This window comes from Centrocercus urophasianus, unplaced genomic scaffold (assembly GCF_019232065.1).
Source record: "Centrocercus urophasianus isolate 14NV4802_14NV808 unplaced genomic scaffold, USGS_Curo_1.0 seq_9, whole genome shotgun sequence".
In the NCBI taxonomy this organism is placed as follows: Eukaryota; Metazoa; Chordata; class Aves; order Galliformes; family Phasianidae; genus Centrocercus; species Centrocercus urophasianus.
In genome coordinates, this window is record NW_024885532.1 from 34,909,396 (window position 1) to 34,928,547 (window position 19,152).

Consider the following 19,152-nt stretch of genomic DNA (forward strand, 5'->3'; position numbering starts at 1 on the left):
GCGACAAGCTGTGCACCTGGTGAGCGCGCGGCCCGCTGCTTCCACGTGGAGCCGGGCTCGCGTCCTGGAGAACGGGCTCGGTAGCGCGGCCGGGCTGCGTTGCGCTCGTGCCGATGGGCTGGGAGCTCTGGGCGGGGAGGTGAGGGCGGGAACGGGAACCGAGGGTCCGGGAATCTCGTGTGCGGAGCCGGAGGTGTGCCGGGTTGCGGGGTTGTGGATGTCATCTCACGTGTCCGCTGATGCACCGTGATTTATTTGTTTATTTTTAATCTTAGCAATTCTGGCTTAGTATTATTTTTTCTGTTTTCGTCTCTGTCAACTTCGCGGCAAAGAAGGAAAGGGAAACAGGAGGGAAGAAGGTAACAGAACCAAATAGCTGACGTGAGTGCGGAGTCTAGAAGGACTTCCCTTCCTCTCGTCTCTGGAATCAGCTCGGGGCTGAGTCCCACTGATGTATATCGCTGAGCGCGGCAGCGCTGGTGAAGCATGGAAAAACTGGCGGAAAGCAAGCGGTGCAGGCATGGCACGTGTCCCTGCGCTAGTCAACGCTGCCTTAGTGAGTGCAGATGGCCTCCTGCCCTCAGCCCTCGGGAGTTTCCGTTCACTTAGAAATTCAGTTTGCGTCTGAGGGAGAAAATAAAGAAGTGTCAATTTAAAAAGCTTTTTTGTGGGCTCCGGATGTGGTTTCAGGTAAGCACTGCACCGGGCATTCCCTGCTAACAAGGAAGCGCTGGCTCCTTGCATCGTGCTTACACTCCAGAGTGTGATGGTAGGGATGTGCGGGGATTTGTGCTGGTCGAGTACAGACCTATTCTGAAGTGTGAAACCTGCCTCTCTTTTTCTGGTTACAAGTTTTCTGTTCCTCCTGCATTTCAGGAGTGCCCCAAAATACAAGATGGAACTAGCAGGAAGTGCTCAGTAATCTCACAGGTACTGATGTTGCCAGATGTTGCCAGAGGGCTGTATTGTTTAGTCTGGGTGCTGCTTCAAAGGAAATAGAGCTCTGGCTGTCTTCAAAGGCTTCTCTGTTGCTACTGAATTTTTAATTTTTTTTTCCAGGTGTTTGGAGGCTCTGCCACTTGAGATTTAGAGGCCAGAGTTATACAAACGTTTAACGTGTACAGTAGACTAAATGGACTTTGTTGTTTTTCCACTCCAGTTTGTTGCCTTTTACAAATTAATTGACCTCCGTTTCAAAGCAGAACGCTGAAACACTGAAAAGGTTGACCTAGAAAAACCTTTTTCTCCTCATAATAATGAAATAGGCTTCATCTTGCACTTGTGTTTCCTGTACCGATTCACATAACTATGCGAGGTGGTTCAAACAAAGTGGTCTCTCCTCTTTCTGTTTCCCTCATTTGGGAAGGGTTCAGTAGCTGAAGCTGAAATGTGAGTAAATGCTCTGTTTGAGGTTGCCAGGCTTGACCTGTTGGTGTTTAACTGGTGACATCAATAAAATTTTTAATTTTAGAAGAGTGTTTTTTTTTTTTTTTTTTTTTTTGTGAGGAAAAAGATCACATGAAAATTACAGAGTTTATTAAGATAATAACCAATAAAACCGTTAGCAGTGGGCCTATTAGAGGTTCTTGAACTTTCTAATCTATGAACTAAGTATGTTTTTATTGTTTTGATATGCTCTTCCTCTGTGTTTCACCCGGAGCCACAGAGCCACCAGCCTGGTGTTCTCAAGATGCTGAAGGCTGTATGCCAAGTGGCTGGACCAGCAGTGGCCATGGAACACATTGTGCCAAGTTCTCACTTGTTCCAAAAATGTCTCTCAGCTCTTACAGGAATAGTCAGATAGGCTGTATGGCCTGATGGTATATCAGTTCAGTTTGGTGATCTTACACTGTTATTTCCAGCCTAAATCAGCCTTGATTCTAAAGGGAGAGATGAAGTGATAACTCAATAGCCACTTGCCAAGCGGTTTAAAAAAGCCAAAACAAAAAAAAAAAGCAAACAAAAAACCTATAATTCTGGCAACAACAAAAAAAGCCCCACACCACCAACAAAAAAAACAAACTTATAACTAAAAGGCTGTCTCAGACCACTTTGTGTCATCAGAGTCCAGAATGATTTAGTCCTTACCAATGCATTAAAAAAGAAAGACCAATTTCTAGCATGGAAGAGTTAATTATTAATAATGTTTAAAAAACAAAAACAAACAACATGATGAATTATTAAGAATCACATTAATCAATAGCTATATCATGAAGTGAATGGAAACAGATGTCTTGCATGCATTTTTCTGATAAGAAGTTGTCTTGCAAAATGTAACCAATAGAATTTAAATTTTACTCTGAAATTTGGCAGAGGACAAAGCACTTTGGGTAAGGTTGATTTGGGTAAGGTTAATTTGCTGTGTAAATTTGGTGGGCACTGAACTCATACAACACAAGGAAAGCACTTGAGCACATGTTCCATGTGGGTAGCCTTACCGTGTTGAACTGCTGCTTTGAGCACTGGGAATGTGCTCTTGGTTTCTTGGTTTGAAGAAACTCGCTTTGGCATGAAAATCTGTGAGTAGGAGAAAAATAAAGAGAGTGAGGCAGAGACACAACCTTGCATCCGCCTTTAGTGCTGTAGAAGGGAATGCAGTAGGAGTGCCTTGGCATACATTAACCACGTGGCAATCGTTGCTGATGTGGCAGCCACCAAGTGAGCAGCTCTGCAAGTTCTGGGCCTGCTGCTCTTCCCCCTTGTAACAATGGGAGAACATAATTTCCTGAGTGCTTTAAGCTGGAGAAACCTAGTTGTTAGGATAGCTGAGGGTCAGCCCTATTGAGAACCAGGCTGGTTTTGGTAACTGGTGGTTGAAGCTGATCAGTCATTAGCAGATGTGAGTGTCTTCTTGCCAGGTTATTATCCAGTGTGCCAAAATGCCGCGTGTGGAGACCTCTGCTCTAGAGAAGTGCAGGTGTCTGGGAGATGTGAGGGCTGCCTCTTGCAGAGCCTGTGAGAGTGTTGACCATCTTGACTCAACTGAGGCCCATGTTGAACAGGCCCAGGCCTGCAGGGTGCTCCTGCCTGTGCTGCTGGAACCATGTTTCCCATTGCTCCTGTTCACCATGTTATTCCTCCTCCATATTGTAGTGAGACTTCTCCTCATTGCCTATGGGGTGGCAACAGGAGAGCTGGGAGCAGTGTTCAGCTTCCTGGAGGGAGGAGGGAAATCTCATCTATGAAAATTTAGCTGGCCTGTGTTATGTTCTGAATGGTGCCGAGTGGCCTGAGTTCTTCAGGTGAACATAAAAAGACATTTCTGCATCAGTCAGAAGGAATGGCCAGGATGCGTGCCAGATCTTTGCTCATATGTTCACCAAGTGATACAGTCAGATCTTTGCCAGAATAAAAAGTAATCCAGTATTACGGAAGTAGAGTAGCTTCACAGATTTTTTTTTGCTTTTTATTTCTTTTTGTCAGCAATCATTCCTTATGTAGGTGTGCTTTACAGCAGTGTGTACAGTTAATTGTGTGCTACAAAGTAGCTATGAAAAAATTCTAGCTGAAGCATGGGAAACACGGTCTCTCCTTACTTCAGCGCTGAAAGTGCTGAAGATGAGACTGCTTGTTCAAGCACCAGAATGAGGCATTCACACTTGACAGTCTTACAAGGTTGTCACAAGATAAACTGACAGTGTGGATGTGCACCATTACTGGGGTGCTCAAGGCAAGCTATAGCAGAATGTAGTATTTGTCTGTCTTGGAAGTAAAGTACCGCGGGGCTCACAGAGATTTGCTGTCTCATCTAAGAGAGTTTGGAGAAAAATGTGTTTAGCAGCAGTTAAAGTCAGGTGAACTCTGAGATCAGGCTGAACTGAAAATGAATTTCAATTCAAACTGCAGCAACTGCAGCAAATTTCAGCGCAAAGAAGTCATGTTGCATCCAAAGGGAGGCATGGTTTGAGTTGGCTTTGACTCCCCAGAGCACACCCTTCTTGTAGATGACATTGGCAGCTGGATTGCACGTTGAAGCTGGATCACACTGTAGCTGGATTGCACATCATAGCTGGGTTAGCTGGTGATTACTACATTCAAGTGACACATTAGAAAAAAAACAAGTGGTATTACTTTCTGGTAGTGTGTCTGGAATGACTTGCCCTGTGTTGTCAGTGGAGGGCTGTGGGCACAGGGTAGATGTAGAATCCTAATGAGATACTCTTTCCTTTCTCAATTACTCCATAGGAACAAATTTGCTGCGTTGTGCAGCCAGATAAATTGTCATTGGTAGTCTTCAGAGTAAACAAATTTAGAGGTGGACAGACCCACGCAGGCAATGCAGCACTGAGGTGATCTCGCTGTGCATTGCTTGTGAGCGTGCAAGCAGTAAGGTGGTAGAACTCTGCATAGCTTCAGTGGCAGGAAAAGGATATACAGCAAGCTTTGCATGGCTCTCTGTGTAGGGACATGTAGGTTAGTCACTTCATACTATGGGAGGAACTGCTATTGAAAGAGCATGAGATTTTCTTTTCCCCTAACTGTGAATTGTACTTTAGAAGGTAGCGTGATTGTTGGCACAGATGTGCTCTTAACTCCATCATCAGCTGCACCAGAATGTAATCAATTGTAGCAGAAAAAATCCACAGTAAGTATTGATGTTTTTGTATTTCCATAGCACTGCTCATCTTAGGGACTCAACTCACTTGCAAAGGCTCAAATCTTCTGAGATAATTGTTGTGCCACTCTTCACACTGCAGATTCCTGATGACCAAAGTTGAGATGAGGCAGTGGAGAACAGGAGGTGTAACTCAGAATGCGCGTGTCAAAATGTGATGAGAATAGATCATTGGGCTGAGCCTGCCCAGCTGAGTTGAGTGGAGATGCTTGCAGCATACTGCAGTCTTTATTAGCTGATTTGGACCAGCCTTACCAATTTTTGCTGGCTGTTGTGTGGTCGAGACCTTCAGTATAGACACAATGCTGCTTGCTGGTGAAGTGAAAGAACATCGATAGGCAGTAAAAAAAAAAAAAAAAAGAAATATCAATCTATAAAATGGCTTTTTCCCTGTAAAATAATTAATGAATTGGAATGTTTAATTCTAAGCTTACTTTGTTGTCTTTCATATTTACAGGCACATTTTGAAAACAATCCTCCTGGGCCAGATGCTGTCCTTGTTTATCTGTGGGACTGCTGTTACAAGCCAGTACCTGGCAGAACAGTACCAAGTGAATACTCCAATGTTTCAAAGTTTTATCAACTATTCTTTACTTCTTCTAGTTTATACAACAATGCTGGCATTTAGGACTGGTATGTAAAATGTGGGATGAAAGAATCTGCTTCCTTTTTTTTTTTTTCCCCCACAGTTTGAAATTACAGAACTTACTCAATACTTGGCCTAGCTTTTGTAAAGATCCTGCTGAAATTACTGCCTTGCAATAACACATGGGAGTGAATTGCATTGTTACATGTGCACGTAACTTGCTTTCATTTCATATTTGTTTTATATTGTTCTTTTTTATTTCAAGTCCTGTGTCATATTAGGGGAAAATCGGCACTGTAAAAAAAATTCTTAGCAAGAGTCTGTTTAATATGGTTGCTATACTGTATTAATTTACTCTTTAAACATTCTAGTTTATACATGTATATATATCTTTGAAACAGTGTCTCTGCTTTTCACCATTTCTATGGTCTTCTCTCTGGCTATGTTTTACTTTTGTTATACTTTTTTTAAGCAGAGGCAACCCAAATTCAGCATCACAATATTACTTATACTTCTTAAAAGAAAGATTCCTGTGCAATATTTGATTGGAAAGAAACACATTGACTGCTGCTCTTTTCTAAACAGGTGGTGACAGTCTTCTTCAAATTCTGAAGCAGAGGTGGTGGAAGTATATTTTTTTGGGACTGGCTGATGTTGAGGCCAATTACATGATTGTAAAAGCCTACCAATACACGACTCTCACGAGTGTTCAGGTAAGGACTATCTCTATTTTGAACTGCTGCTTTGATTGCGGTTTTGGACTCATTTCTGAAATGAGATTCATAGGACAGACATGGAAGCTATTTAAACCTGAAAAAGCCTTTCAGTATCTATTTTCTCTGCAGTACAGAGAAGAGCATTCTGCAACATTTCCAGGAAGCAGAGAAAATTGGCTGATATTATCCATTGCCAACTCTTGAGTTGAACTCTAATTATTTTGATAGAAAGCACTTCTAAGAGTTTGCTGACAGCCACTCAGGGTTTTTTTTTTCATGACACAGTGTAAAGATTTTGGACCAGATAACACTGGCTCAGCTTGAGCTGTGAGTATGATGGGAGTGAGGTAGATCAGCCTGGAAGCAGTGGGAAGCTTTGCAAGATGTAACCCCACGTGTGAGGACATATTGGAAGTCAGCTGGTGTTTCTGAGCATGCGGTGAAGAGCCAGTGCTATGGCTTTTGGCTGTGGCAATTCAGAACTCTCTCTATGAGATGGGAGGGAGGTCAGTATGCCAAAATATCAGTCAATATTCATGTCCTCAGGAGTGCCAGTGCTTGATGCTTTATTGCTGCACTGGGACACATTTGTTCTAAAATAACAGCAAGGCTGTGGTGGCAGTTTTTGCCACGCTCCACAGACATGAACTATGTCTGCCAGGACAAGGGAGGGGACAGTGCAGAAGCAAGAATGGAGGGTGGCAGCCTATGCCTGCTTTTAACAGTGGTGAACCTGTGGATCAGGTCCTGGCCCCATTTACCTAAATAAAGGCATAATGTATCATACAAAATTGGCTGTTAGTTGAAAAGGAATGTGTAGATATCACTGTTCTTGAGTCAGAGTAACAAAAGTTAATATTTAAAAGAAATATCTATAAAGCAATGAACACCTGTGGTGTAGGCTTCCTTTAGAAAGCTGTGGTAGTGTTTTCTTGTACTGTTGAAGGAACAGTAATGTGCCTTAGGGGTTATTCTTGTCACACTGCCACTTCATAATTATGTATTATGGCTCATTAAGTCTTTAATTTACTTAAAAATAATGCCTCAGAAATTACAGACTTAAGAATGGTATGTTTCAGGCTCAAGATCAAGCTAAGCTGATCATTGAGATGCTGTTTGATCATACACTTTACAGCTGAAAAAGCCGGGACTTTGATCCTTCTCAGAAGTGGTGAAGTGTTCCCACGATATCTTTCATAGTCAGAAGAAAGAGTAGATACAGTGGGTCGAGTCCAATTGCCAGATTCAAACATTTACTAGATGTGCATGTGAGAACCTCCAGACTGCTGCTTCAAGTGCCAGTTCAGTAACTGTGAATTTACTGTAACTACCAGCTGCAGTCAGGTTTCTTGCACATTTTCTGAAGTCACTGGGTTGAAATGGGATTCAAGACAAAATAGCCTGCAGTTTACTCCCATGCAAAGCATTTGCTGTCAGCAGCCAGCATCTTCTGCAGTTACATTAGAATCTGTGGTTCCGAGCCTCTGGCTTCAGTAGTGGCTGTAAGTGGAAGCTCAGAGTGTGTAAGAGCAAAGCAGGAGTATTCAAGACTTTCCTGAATACAGTTTAATTACTATAAAAATGGTGGCTGGCTGGAGCTTTCCCTTAGCTTTATCTTTTTGTTTAAATGTAGGTTTCCGCTCAGCAAGGGACTTCCATGTGTTTTCACACAAACACAGGAAAAAAACCAAACTGCTTGGTTTTCCTTTAGTTATGAAATGCTAGCATTGCAGGGAGGGGTTGGAAAAATTTTTAGAGATAATATCAGGATGGCAACTTCCCTTTCTCTGTAAATACAGAAGAAGACTTTGGTGCACAGCTGGATCTGCTGGGCTGTGGCTGAGACTTCCTCAGTGCTGATGTGCTCCAGGCTGGAGGGAGGACATGGCTGTATTGCTGTCTGACCATGTATTTCATAGCAAAACTAGAAGTGGTGCAGCTATGGTTTTGTGTTGCCAAAGTTATTAGGCACAACTAGCATTTTCTCTGTTGATAATTCAGGTGGAGAAATTTTATAGGTAGAATATCAGTTTGTGGAAGAGTATGAACCTTCACAGGAGAAAATCCAGGCTGGAAGCTTGGCTTTCAGCAGGAACCTGCCTGTTGGGAACCATGGGGGAGAGTGTGCAGGCTAAGCTGCTTAGCTTTAGTGCTGGAGCCAGCAGTTACGACAAACCAGTGACCTCCTGCAGTCCGTGATAATTGATTAACCATGTATTAAAACATCTTTTAATGATTTACTCACTCTATCCTTAAAACCTTCTTATGAGCAGTGTGGCCATAACCTGGCTTGGGTCAAAACACTCATAAATCAGATCAAGATGTTACTGTTTTTTTTTCCCCCCCTGTGTAAAAATACAGGCTGGAATTGAGTAAGGTGAGTTTGCTGAGGCTCTACTGACAGTAGTAGTCAGTACGACAGTACTGCCATAAATGTCATAAAGTCTGAATAAATAAACTTCATTCTTTTAAACAGTTCTACTGACACAATTCATTGTGATGGTGTTTCTGCTTTGCACCTCTGTTATCTTGATCCTGTGCAGGTGAGAGCATTTTCTACCAAAGAGCTTTGTAATGTGGTAGATGAAAAACAGGCAAGATCAGTACATGGAAATCAGATACGTTTTTTCTGAGTGTAACTGCCCCCTGAAACAGATTGCAAGTGTGTGTTCTTCATCATTTGATGACTGGATGTGATGGCTGCAAGTCCACTAACCGGGATGCTGCAGCTCTACAACGTGTTATTGGTCTGGATGCAGCAATTTCCTATCTGATGTTACCAAAAGAGATCATGGCTGATTATTTACTTCTTCCTTACATCAATTTTTTTTTTTTTTCCCCAAAGGTTTTGATTCCATTCTCTGAGTTGGAAAACAGTTTGGAAGTTAGAAAGCTGCATGGTAACATCTCAATAAACAGGGAAGCAAAAGCTTACTTATTAACAGAGGAGATGTCTACTCTTGGGAGATGTGTGTGAAAACATTTTTTTAGTTAGTATTTTTGTAGTATTTCTTCACAGAGAAATTCCTATTTCAGAGAAGTCTTTGTTTAAGACTGTGCTTTCAAATACATTTCAGAATTGATTCAGAACAGAAGTGGAAAATCTTGATTCATGAGAGCTGAACCGTACAGATAAATGACTCTTCTTGATACTTGTCAGAAAAGTCAAAGTAGGGGGAAGTACCAGAAAATCACAGGGCTTTTTGTTGTTGTTGAGTTTGTTTGTTTCTTTGTTTTGTGTTTCGAGCCCAGACAAAAGGTGAGATAAAGTGCAGAAACTCATAGAATATTACTTTTTCAACAGAGTGAAGTTGCCCTGAAATACGTGATAGATGTATTACAACCTGTGTGGTTCTGAGGTCTGATGATACAGCCTGGGCAAGCCTGTTCCTTTATACAGACCTCTCAAGCTGGACAAGCTGGAAACAGTCCAAAGAACAGAGACAAATAGGTGGAAGGATTAGAGAGCACCATTAGGGTTTAATCTGTAACAACCTCTTTCATGCTGTACTGGTAAGGCTTTAATATTTGTAGCTATGAGAGTTCAACCTTGCAAGGCTTTATTGAGTCTGTTTTGTTAAAATCCTTATGGGCAGTGGCTGAACTAATGAGCACAAGAGTATGGTGGTAGGTAGAAGCTGGCAAAAGCTGACCATGGAAGGACTGCTGGTTCTTGCCTTTATTTGTAATGCCTCAGCCATGGCCCCAGTGACATGGACCCCATCCTTTGCATTGATTTTAGGAAGCCAGGTTTTAAGGGTTTAAGACTAATTTGTGAGCAGGCTTTGGAAGGCTAACTACATGTTCTGCTGTAAACTGGTCTCTACAGTACGGCACTCAACTGAGGCAGGTCAGAAAATCCACTTCATTTTTCTATAGTCAAATTAGGAAACAATGTCTATTTTGTTAATTAAATATTGAACCAATTATGATTAGCTGAATGTTCTTGATATTAGTTGGTTATTCTGGAACATTATGTCCATTTAATGCTGCTACCCATTTTTCTGCATTAAATATACAGCTAACTCTTGCTTATTTTTTTCCACTGCGACAAGGGAGAAATGAGTATAGCACAAGTGAGGCAAAGGTATGTAAGATTTTAGGAACACACAGGGAGGAAGTAATGAAGAAAGAAAACAGAAGCCAGTGTCACTGCTTGCCATGGAGTGCAGACATCCTTGAACTTAAAATCTGCTCAGGGCAATGTCTGCAAACACATCCAAAATGCTTCTGTGCTCCTGCTTTTGTGTGTGTTTGCTGTTCTGGCACGGACAAATCACAGAATTACCTGTTTCTGACTGAGAGTCAGCTTTAGCAGAGTAATGAACTGAAAAAGCATTGAATTGTACATAATTTTAGGAAGCTGGGAGGTTGAGAAGCTGACTTAAGGAAGCTGCTTTTCTCATCTTGTTCTCCTTTCACCAATTTTGCACATGCTTTTCAGCACCTTACAATGCTTTTTGGTAAGATCCACTTGAAGACAAAAAGGAAAGGAAAAGAGAAGAAAAGGAAAGAAAAAAGAAAAGAAGAGAAAAGGAAAGGAAAGAAAAAACCTGCAGATCTTTGCCTTATTTGCCTTGCCTTATTTTTGCCTTGGTGTAACATTGGATCATCTGTATCCTTCAGCACTTTTGGTCTTTAGCACTGTGTAAATGCATCCCAAACTTTAATCACAGATTTGAGGAGTGAAAGATGAGCTAGACAAAACGTGGAGGGGAAAAAAGGGAGTCAGTGAACAACCTCCTTGTACTGGTGTCACAGGAAGCGGCGTGGCTTCAGTGCAATGTCCTAGCACTAATTTGTGAAGCTGCAGGAATTGATTAGATCCGTCACTGCAGGTGTTTCCAGATTAGTGAGTTTTTTCCTAGAGGCAATGCCCACCAGCCCCTCCTCACTTTTGAAATGCATTTTATGATAAGATGTGGGTGTGATCCCTCCTGCACTGAAATGAATCCACAAGGGTTGTTTTGTGTCTTTCAGTAACATCTGGTTGTGATGGAAAATAAAATCCTGAGCATTTGTTTTCAGGATAGAGAAATCCAGATTTGGAGTGGCCTTCTAATCAAAATCATTTCTGTGCACACAGCTACTGGATTGTTTTGGGATTCCTGTGCTGATGGCTCTGTCCTGGTTCATTCTCCGTGCAAGGTACCGGCTGATCCATTTCATTGCGGTTGCTGTCTGCTTGCTGGGTGTCGGAACGATGGTGGGTGCTGACATTTTGGCAGGGAGGCAGGACAGTGAAGGTAAGGAACTCTGTATTGTGCAGGGAAAAATGGGGTCATGGCTTCCACAGTGGGCTAACTTGCAAAGGAGGAAGAGAAGCAAATGCAGGGGGAAGGGTGTAGCTTTCTTTTAAAAATGAAGAAAACACATTGCTATTTGAATTTCTTCTCCAAGAAGGCCCTTTTAACTGGGGTTAAAAGGGAAACACTGGTGCTACGTTTCATTCATTGCTGTTTATCAGACCTGATGAGAAGACTTACTCCTGAAGGCTTGTTCATTTCATATGTGAGATGGTCTGAGAAAAGATGCCTCCTCTCCCTACAGACTTCATCTTATTGGCACTCTGTCAGCCTGTGAGCAGCCTTTTCTAGTGTGCTGTTTTCTATGTGCGTAAAAAGCAGGATAGGAAACTGTTGTTACCATGATCAGGCAGTGTACAGCTAAGCCTTGTTGGCATTATTGTGGGACCTCTGCTTTAGGTAAGGTAGAAAGATAAATTCAGGTTAAGCTTTAATTCTGTGTGACACAAATATCTTGGCCCTAAGGGAGACAAATGCTCTTTCCCTGCAGGGCACCTGAGCATTACTCAGTGACTTGCTTGTTGTTACTGTTGGTTGCCTTCATATTGCAGATCTGTCTTTGCAGTGATCGCCAACTGGCTTAGGGAAGGAAGTTTGAAATCAATTCAAGGTTTTAAACAACAGCAATTGCCTTGCAGAATGGCTGATCTGTGATGGCGTTTATTGATCACGGTTGTATTACAGGGAGTCCCACTCGCATGGTTCACACACATCACAGCATGACATGTGTGCCACCCATCTACAGTACCTACTTTAGATCTGCCATAAACCTGAAACTCAGTCCAGGTGCCACTCAAATGAACAGATGCATTTTTGCCTTACAGCAAAATCAGGGGTGATACTCAGAAAAGTGTAGAGCATCTCTAATCTGTACTTTTCTCCAGTTTTTCTGCCTAATGTTGGCAGAAGCAGGACTGGACCACACTGTACAGCAGTGGCTTGGTAAGTGTCATGCTCAGCTCCTTCCAGATTATGCCAGATGTATGAGCAGTTAGCAGGGTCAGCCAGCAACCTGCTTGCACACAGACATTTCCTTACCCCTTGCTTGCTAAGAAAATAGATACTAGAGATACATTTGCTTGTCTATTTAAGGAAAGTTGTTTTTAAAAAAGTGTTTGCAGCATTGCCCTTATTGTGGATTAATATTTCTGTACAGGAAGTGACGTGGTGATTGGAGATGTCTTAGTTCTTCTGGGTGCTTCTTTGTATGCCATATCTAATGTGAGTGAGGAATACATTGTGAAAAATCTGAGCAGAGTCGAGTTTCTAGGAATGGTGGGCTTGTTTGGGACTATTATCAGCGGTCTGCAGCTGTAAGGATCTAATATTTATTTTAAAACTAATTAAGACTATTCTACAGATGATTGCTTGTCTTCAATGAAATTACGTTGTTAAATTAATTCTTTGTTGCCTGTCCATTTGGCCTACATGGGACTCCTATTTGAATTTTATTTTTGTGGCTGGTCAGCATTCACTTTATATCCTTTTTGTTTGTTCTGCTGTTACTACAGCAATTCTAAAGCTCAACTCCTGCAACTGAATAGGTATGATACTTGGCTTTATTTTGAATTTGGTTGACCTTCATGAGGACATGCAGTACACTGAGGACTGCTTGCAGGAACGTATTTCTTAATGGCTTTTTCCTGTGGAAAGGTTTAGGAGGTAATCATTAGAGGTCTTGTGTATTAAACTTTGGTTTAAAATAAAGCCATGGATACTCTTACAAATAACCCTAACAGACCACATGCCCTTAAGTCTAACTAATTAATTTTATGTTCTTAATTTCTCATCATTATAGTTAATGATTTCCTCAAGTGCTGTATGAAATAAAAGTAAATCTCTGAAGGATGAAAAAGTCTGAGAAGAAGGCATAAAAATTAAATAAAAGTGCTCTTCACTTTCAGGCACTTTAGTTTTCAAGTCTTTTTTCAGGCTTTTTAGATGTTGGAGTTAGTGCCATTCAAAAACATTTTAAACATAAATTAAAGGATTGCAAATCAAAATGTTTCTTATATATTCTGCTCATTAACTTCTCTACTTGAACACAAGTAGGTGTGTTTGTTTATTTCTTTTTTACTTGTTATATCTTTTCTCTAATTTTAGAGCCATTCTGGAGCAAAAGGATATAATGAAAATTCAGTGGAACTGGAAAATAGGTATGTGTGTAGCAAAAGGATGTTTCAGAACACTGAAAAAATGATCATCATTTAGATTTGACACGCTGATGTTTTCATTTGCTTTCTCTGAATTTTAAGCAACATTCTTATTATATTGTCACAAATTTATTTTCTGTAAACTTTGAAGCACTCAGCAAAGACAAGGTGTGCAGTGTTGAACATGGAAATTTGAGTTCAGATTTTGCGTTTTCCTTATAAAAGTCCAACTCACTTAATTACAAACATGTTTGGCCTTGGAAATTTGCAAGAACATTTTTCTGTTGTCCTTCCTATGTGAAATACTGGGAGAACTGGTTTTGTGACTCATTTCGATCTCAACAGAACTGTACATTATTAGGAAATGTGATTCCAAATGTCTTCAGACAGCTGCTGTGTTAAGTAGGGAAGAACAAGCAGAATCTTGCATAGATACAATCATCTTTGCAATAGTGGGTGGTCTTGGAAAATAAGTATTTTGTTGCTTTTTTCTTAAATTTACATTTCCTTATATTTTAGCAGTCCTTATTCTGAAAGATAAACGTGTAGAGTTTTGAAACATCTGAAGAATGTCAGTGATCTGTAAGATTATTATTCTCTGCCTTAGAAGTAAATTGCCATTTTGTTTTTCAGCATTACTGTTCATAGTATTTGCCCTGTGTATGTTTGGGCTGTACAGCTTCATGCCAGTGGTGATTAAAGTTACGAGTGCAACCTCGGTCAACTTGGGCATTCTTACTGCAGACCTCTACAGTCTTTTCTTTGGACTCTTCTTGTTTTACTATAAAGTAAGTAATTTCTCTCACTATAATTAATGTTTTTATTCCAAAAATATAGATAAGACATTTTATGAGCCCTTGAACGATTGTTTGCAGTTGTAAATTTCTGTATCAGTCATCATTGACAGATGTCAGTCAGGACTCACAGTTAATTACCTAGCATTGCACCATCAGGCAGTTAAGTGATTTTTTTAGAAACAATTTCATGCTTCATGGGCTGTGTATTCATTGAGAGATAATAATAATTTCCCAAGGTAAATAGTAGAGTTTTTGCCGTACTCCCTGTGCGGAGCTCTGTGGTTGATTTGGTTCATCTCTGCAAGCATCCAAAGAAAGGGTTTGCATCTGACTGTTCTGAAAGAGTAGCAGTTTGGCTTGATTTCCATAAATCAACATTTTCTTTTAAAAATGTAATGTGTTCATTACAAACATAACAAGGAGAGGACTTGAGTTCTTAGTACTGCTGAGGAGTAACTAAAGGAATTGAAAAAAAGCAAAAAAAGCAGATAAATGTATTATTCTGATTGCTGTCCAAAAGGCAATTACATTTTCTGCTCTCTGAAATACTTTTTGTAATGCTTGTTCAAGCTTAATGACAGTGCTGAAAACGTTTCATCCCACCCAACACTTTCCATCCAAAATCATTGTGGGAACATAGCAAATTACAGCGATTGGAGTAATTAAATCAGTTGCTCAGTGACTAGAGGGGCTCTATGAGAAGCTCGTGAACTTTGCTTAAATTACTTAATTTGTATGTGGTTACTTTCTCTTCAGCATTATGGAGAACCAGTTTTGGAATGGTAGGACCCAGTGACAGCTAGATGTTAATTTTCAGGAGACTCTTACCTCAGTTTTCCTCTATGTTTTGGGTTCCAAAATTTGCTCCAAACTGCTCAAAACTACAGAGCATCCATCGTAAATGAGTATAGAAAATGAACTGTACTTACATTTTAAGAATTAAAAATATCCTTTCAAAGTCACTTCCAAAAATATATTTTGGAAAGTACAGATTTGTACCTGTGTTTAGAAGCAATGAAGCAGCCAAAAAAGGGAGCGATAATAATGCCACAGCCCTCAAGAGATGTCACCTGTGGCCTTCAAACATTTATGTTGAATAAACTCCTTTGCAGAGAGTATACTGAAAATGCAGACGCTAGATGGAGTTACAGTCCTGTGGTAATACCTCAAGTATTCTTTCAGCTTGGTATTGAATAAGGAGATATGACCTGTATGGACTAAAATCAGAATCTGCTCAAGGATGGGTTAATTCTCAACAGTCTCTGGAGTCATCAGCATCAAGTGCAGCCACTTCTTTGTGCATGCTGTGAGAGGGGTCTGGCAGTGACTGAATTTCCCAGCACAAGTGTATGGTGACATTCAGTCACATCCTTAGATTCTACCCTGGAAAAGCTCTGCAGATGCTGTGACACAGACTGAAGGAGAAAAGCAGATATCACAAGGTTGGGGTGCTTTAGCTTGCTTTTCCGTTAGTGTGGTGATTTCCAGGGATTCCCTAGCCAAGTGATTACCAGCTAGGATTTGGAGTGACTTAATTTTGGTTCCCTCTGTCTCTTTTGGATCAATCTTTTGCTATTTCAGCTCCATTCACTTCATCCAGCTTTGCTGCTTGACTAATATAACATATTTTTCAAGGAAATCTTAGGAAGCTGATGAGATTCCTGGCCTGCATTAGAAATACTGTGGCCAGCAGGAGCAGTAAGGTAATCATCCCCCTTTATTCAGCACTGGTGAGGCCGCACCTCCAGTATATGTGTTCAGTCTTGGGTTCCTCAATACAGGAAAGACATTGAGGCCCTGGAATGTGTCCAGAGAAGGGCAACAAAACTGGTGAGGGGTCTGGAGCACAAGTCTTATGAGGAGCGGCTGAGGGAGCTGGGATTGTTCAGTCTGGAGAAGAGGAGGCTCAGGGGAGACCTCATTGCACTCTACAACTTCCTGAAGGGAGGTTGTGGTGAAGAGGGATTTGGCCTCTTCTCCCAGGCAACGAGCAGGACATGGGGAAGTGGCCACAAGTTGTATCAGAGGAGGTTTAGGTTGGACATAAGGAAGAACTTTTTCTCTCAGAGAGTGGTCCGGCACTGGAATGGCTGCCCAGAGAGGTGGTGGAGTCGCCGTCCCTGGCAGTGTTCAAGAGGCGTCTGGATGACATGCTGTGTGATGTGGTTTAGTGTTTGTGGTGGCAATGGTGATGAGGAGACGGTTGGACTGGATGATCTTGTAGGTCGTTTCCAACCTTGTGATTCTATGATTCTATGATTTGGGTACGTTTTGGAGTTTGGCAGGCTGTGTTGAAAGTAGAAAGTATTGCAACCTACCGTAGGGAACCTGCTTTAGCAGGAAGTTGGACTAGATGATCTCCAGAGGTCCCTTCCAACTGCTACAATTCTGTAGTTCTCTGAAGATGTGCTATGTCCATCGTCCCACTTCTTAATCTGTGGTTTGGCAATGCAGAAGATCTTAACAAACTTGATGAAAAAGTGTTCTTGGCTGCGTATAACTTCAGCACTTTGTATTATTGAATCTGATATATGAAGAAAGCATTTATTTTCCTTTCAAGATAGACGAATCTTGGCAGTTGTTAGACTTTGAACAGGCAAGTGAGTGATAGTGAATCAAATGTGTGACGTACCTCAGCAGTTTGTGACCTTACCTCACACACTAACTCTTCACTTGCAGTAAGGCACCCAGGCACCCACCTTGTAGAAGGTGCCACGGTCATCCTCTCTTCAAGGACTTGCTGAATGTAGGGAGGAAACCAGTTTTGGTTCCACTTACTTGGCTCTGCAGATGGTTGAGCTGTGCAGAGAGCCAGATGCTTTGGTGAATTGCAGGAGGGAGAGGTTCATTTCTTGCCAGGAGGTAAAATACTTGTGATAACTGAAATTCTCTGGAGAGCAGTGTTCTAGCCTTCACATGTATAAAAGCTTCCCTTAGGTATCACCACAGTTAGGGCCATTTGTTCTTTCTGTTGAAAATCGTAGATATTCCCTGCCCGACAGTACTGAGGAGGAGGTGCAGAGGAAAACAGCAGCTTATTGGTAAATAGAGTTGGTGAATTTTGATTTCCAGACTTGAGTATAGACCATGATGATCAAGCTTATTAATATATGTCTAAGAGAAAGGGTGGCTTTTGCCTTCTTAAAAGAAGGTAGTGTTTGCACCTTTTTGCATGACTAAAGACTTAACACATCTTTTTCCTCTGCCAGTTTTCAGGTCTTTATATCCTGTCCTTTGTCATCATCATGGTGGGCTTCATCCTGTATTGCTCAACTCCAACTCAGACTGCAGAACCCACCACCGTGCCACAGCCATGCAGTGCTGGCTTGGACAATGCTGCTCTGAAGCTTGATGAAAATGACAGCGAAACGCCAGCTGTAACCGTACAGTTTACAAGAGGAGAATCCGTGGTGGTCAGCACTGATTGAAAAATGGCAGCATTTCAAAACAGAGCTTTTATTTTATTGCCAAAATTTCCTTCAAATATTAATCTGGAGAACTGTTCTACTGCCAGAGCGTATGTTGTACTGGGCTGTTTTTAATGCACTGAATAAACTTTTTAAGGCCAGATCCTCAGTCAGTGAAACTATATCGATTTTCTCCTGCAGAGAATCTGGCCCTTGAAGAAGACAGAGTAATATTTATGTGGAGTCTCTACAAGGTGAGAGACTGTTATTTTTAAATGCTTAATTAGCTTAGCAGCAAATGCTTGGGGAGAAAAACTAAGCCAAAGAAAGTTCTCAGGTCACTAAATGGAGTAGATGTGCTTTATATTTCATTAGGGACCTAAATCTGCAAGGTGTCATCTGAGGGCTGCTGGTTCCCACATCTCAGTGCCAGGAACCCTCGGTGTCTTGCAGGAGCATGGGATCTCATGGGATCTGGTGCTGTAAGACGTGTTATGTGCACACACCTTCCACGTGCTGATGGACCTTATTTGTCCACTGGAGGCATTTGCGTCTTACATTCCAGCTAATGTTTGTCTCTTCATATTGCTGCATTCTTTGTTGCAGCTGGGGCTGCAGCAGAGAACAAGTATTTTATTTTCTATTTTATTTGTAAGGGCGGCTTGTATATGTGTGTTTGTAATTTTTTCTCTCAGTAGCTTGCTGTTTGGTGCGCTCCTACTAGGTGGAGACAAAATCAGTAATCTGTTCCATAAGAACTGATTTTATTTCTTCTGGATGAGACAGCAAAAAGAAGTTTGAATTGAAGTTCACTTCTTGGCGAAGTTCTCTATGAGATGGGACAAATTTATGCGGAAAGATTTGAATACAAGTGGCATTTCGTAAAACAGTTTAAGGCTTTAGCCAATCCTCATTGCAACAGTAATGATGTAGTCTTCTTAAGGTTAGATGCTTTCAGGAGATTCATTAGTAGTTTTCTTCCCTGTCTTTATGTTTTCAGTAAAATGATTAAAATACTTGAAGCTGCAATTTTAACATCAGTAAAATAATGTAAGGATCTTTTTTTTTGTATAAATCTTCACAGTTCAGGTGTGCAAAGTAACAGTGAATAAAGTTTCCAGCAGCTGAAGAGTTGGCTCTCAATTTATTTATTTTTTAAGCTCAAATTTCTTCTAGTGCTTAAACTTATTTCATTTTCTTTACCCAATGATTTCTTTAATGACTAAATTTTATGATAATGAGTAAACATGTCAATTCCTGAAGATACTGATAATCAAATGACACAGACCGTGTGCTTTTGGTGTAGTTCATTTGAGTGAAATGTTTAATAAAAAATCTCACTCCATTTTATTCAGCAACAGCAAAACATTCAGCTCATACTAAAGCAACAGACATCACCTTTTTACTGAGTGTTTGGTGCATGGGAGGGTAAAGAGATACTGATGTTTTTGTGAAAAGCATTTAGGCTTAGTTATCTCTTGCTTTACAGTTTGGGTTAGATTCTGGTGATAGATGAAGGTACCTCAGTTGGTGCATCTGTAGAAATCTGTACATCAGAAGGTGGACAGAAAG

The 19,152-nt window shown here is 41.0% G+C and overlaps 1 protein-coding gene across 1 annotated transcript; it reads left to right on the forward strand.

The window, feature by feature from the left end:
• The first annotated feature begins 6 nt into the window (after positions 1 to 6).
• On the forward strand, positions 7 to 18,709 carry SLC35F2 (solute carrier family 35 member F2). Its single transcript, XM_042839006.1, has 8 exons — positions 7 to 19; positions 5,073 to 5,248; positions 5,787 to 5,914; positions 11,004 to 11,163; positions 12,380 to 12,536; positions 13,327 to 13,379; positions 14,010 to 14,164; positions 17,383 to 18,709. Exons 2-8 carry the CDS (start codon positions 5,104 to 5,106, stop codon positions 17,599 to 17,601), a joined length of 1,017 nt encoding a protein of 338 aa, XP_042694940.1. The 5' UTR covers positions 7 to 19; positions 5,073 to 5,103; the 3' UTR covers positions 17,602 to 18,709.
• The last annotated feature ends 443 nt before the right edge of the window (positions 18,710 to 19,152 follow it).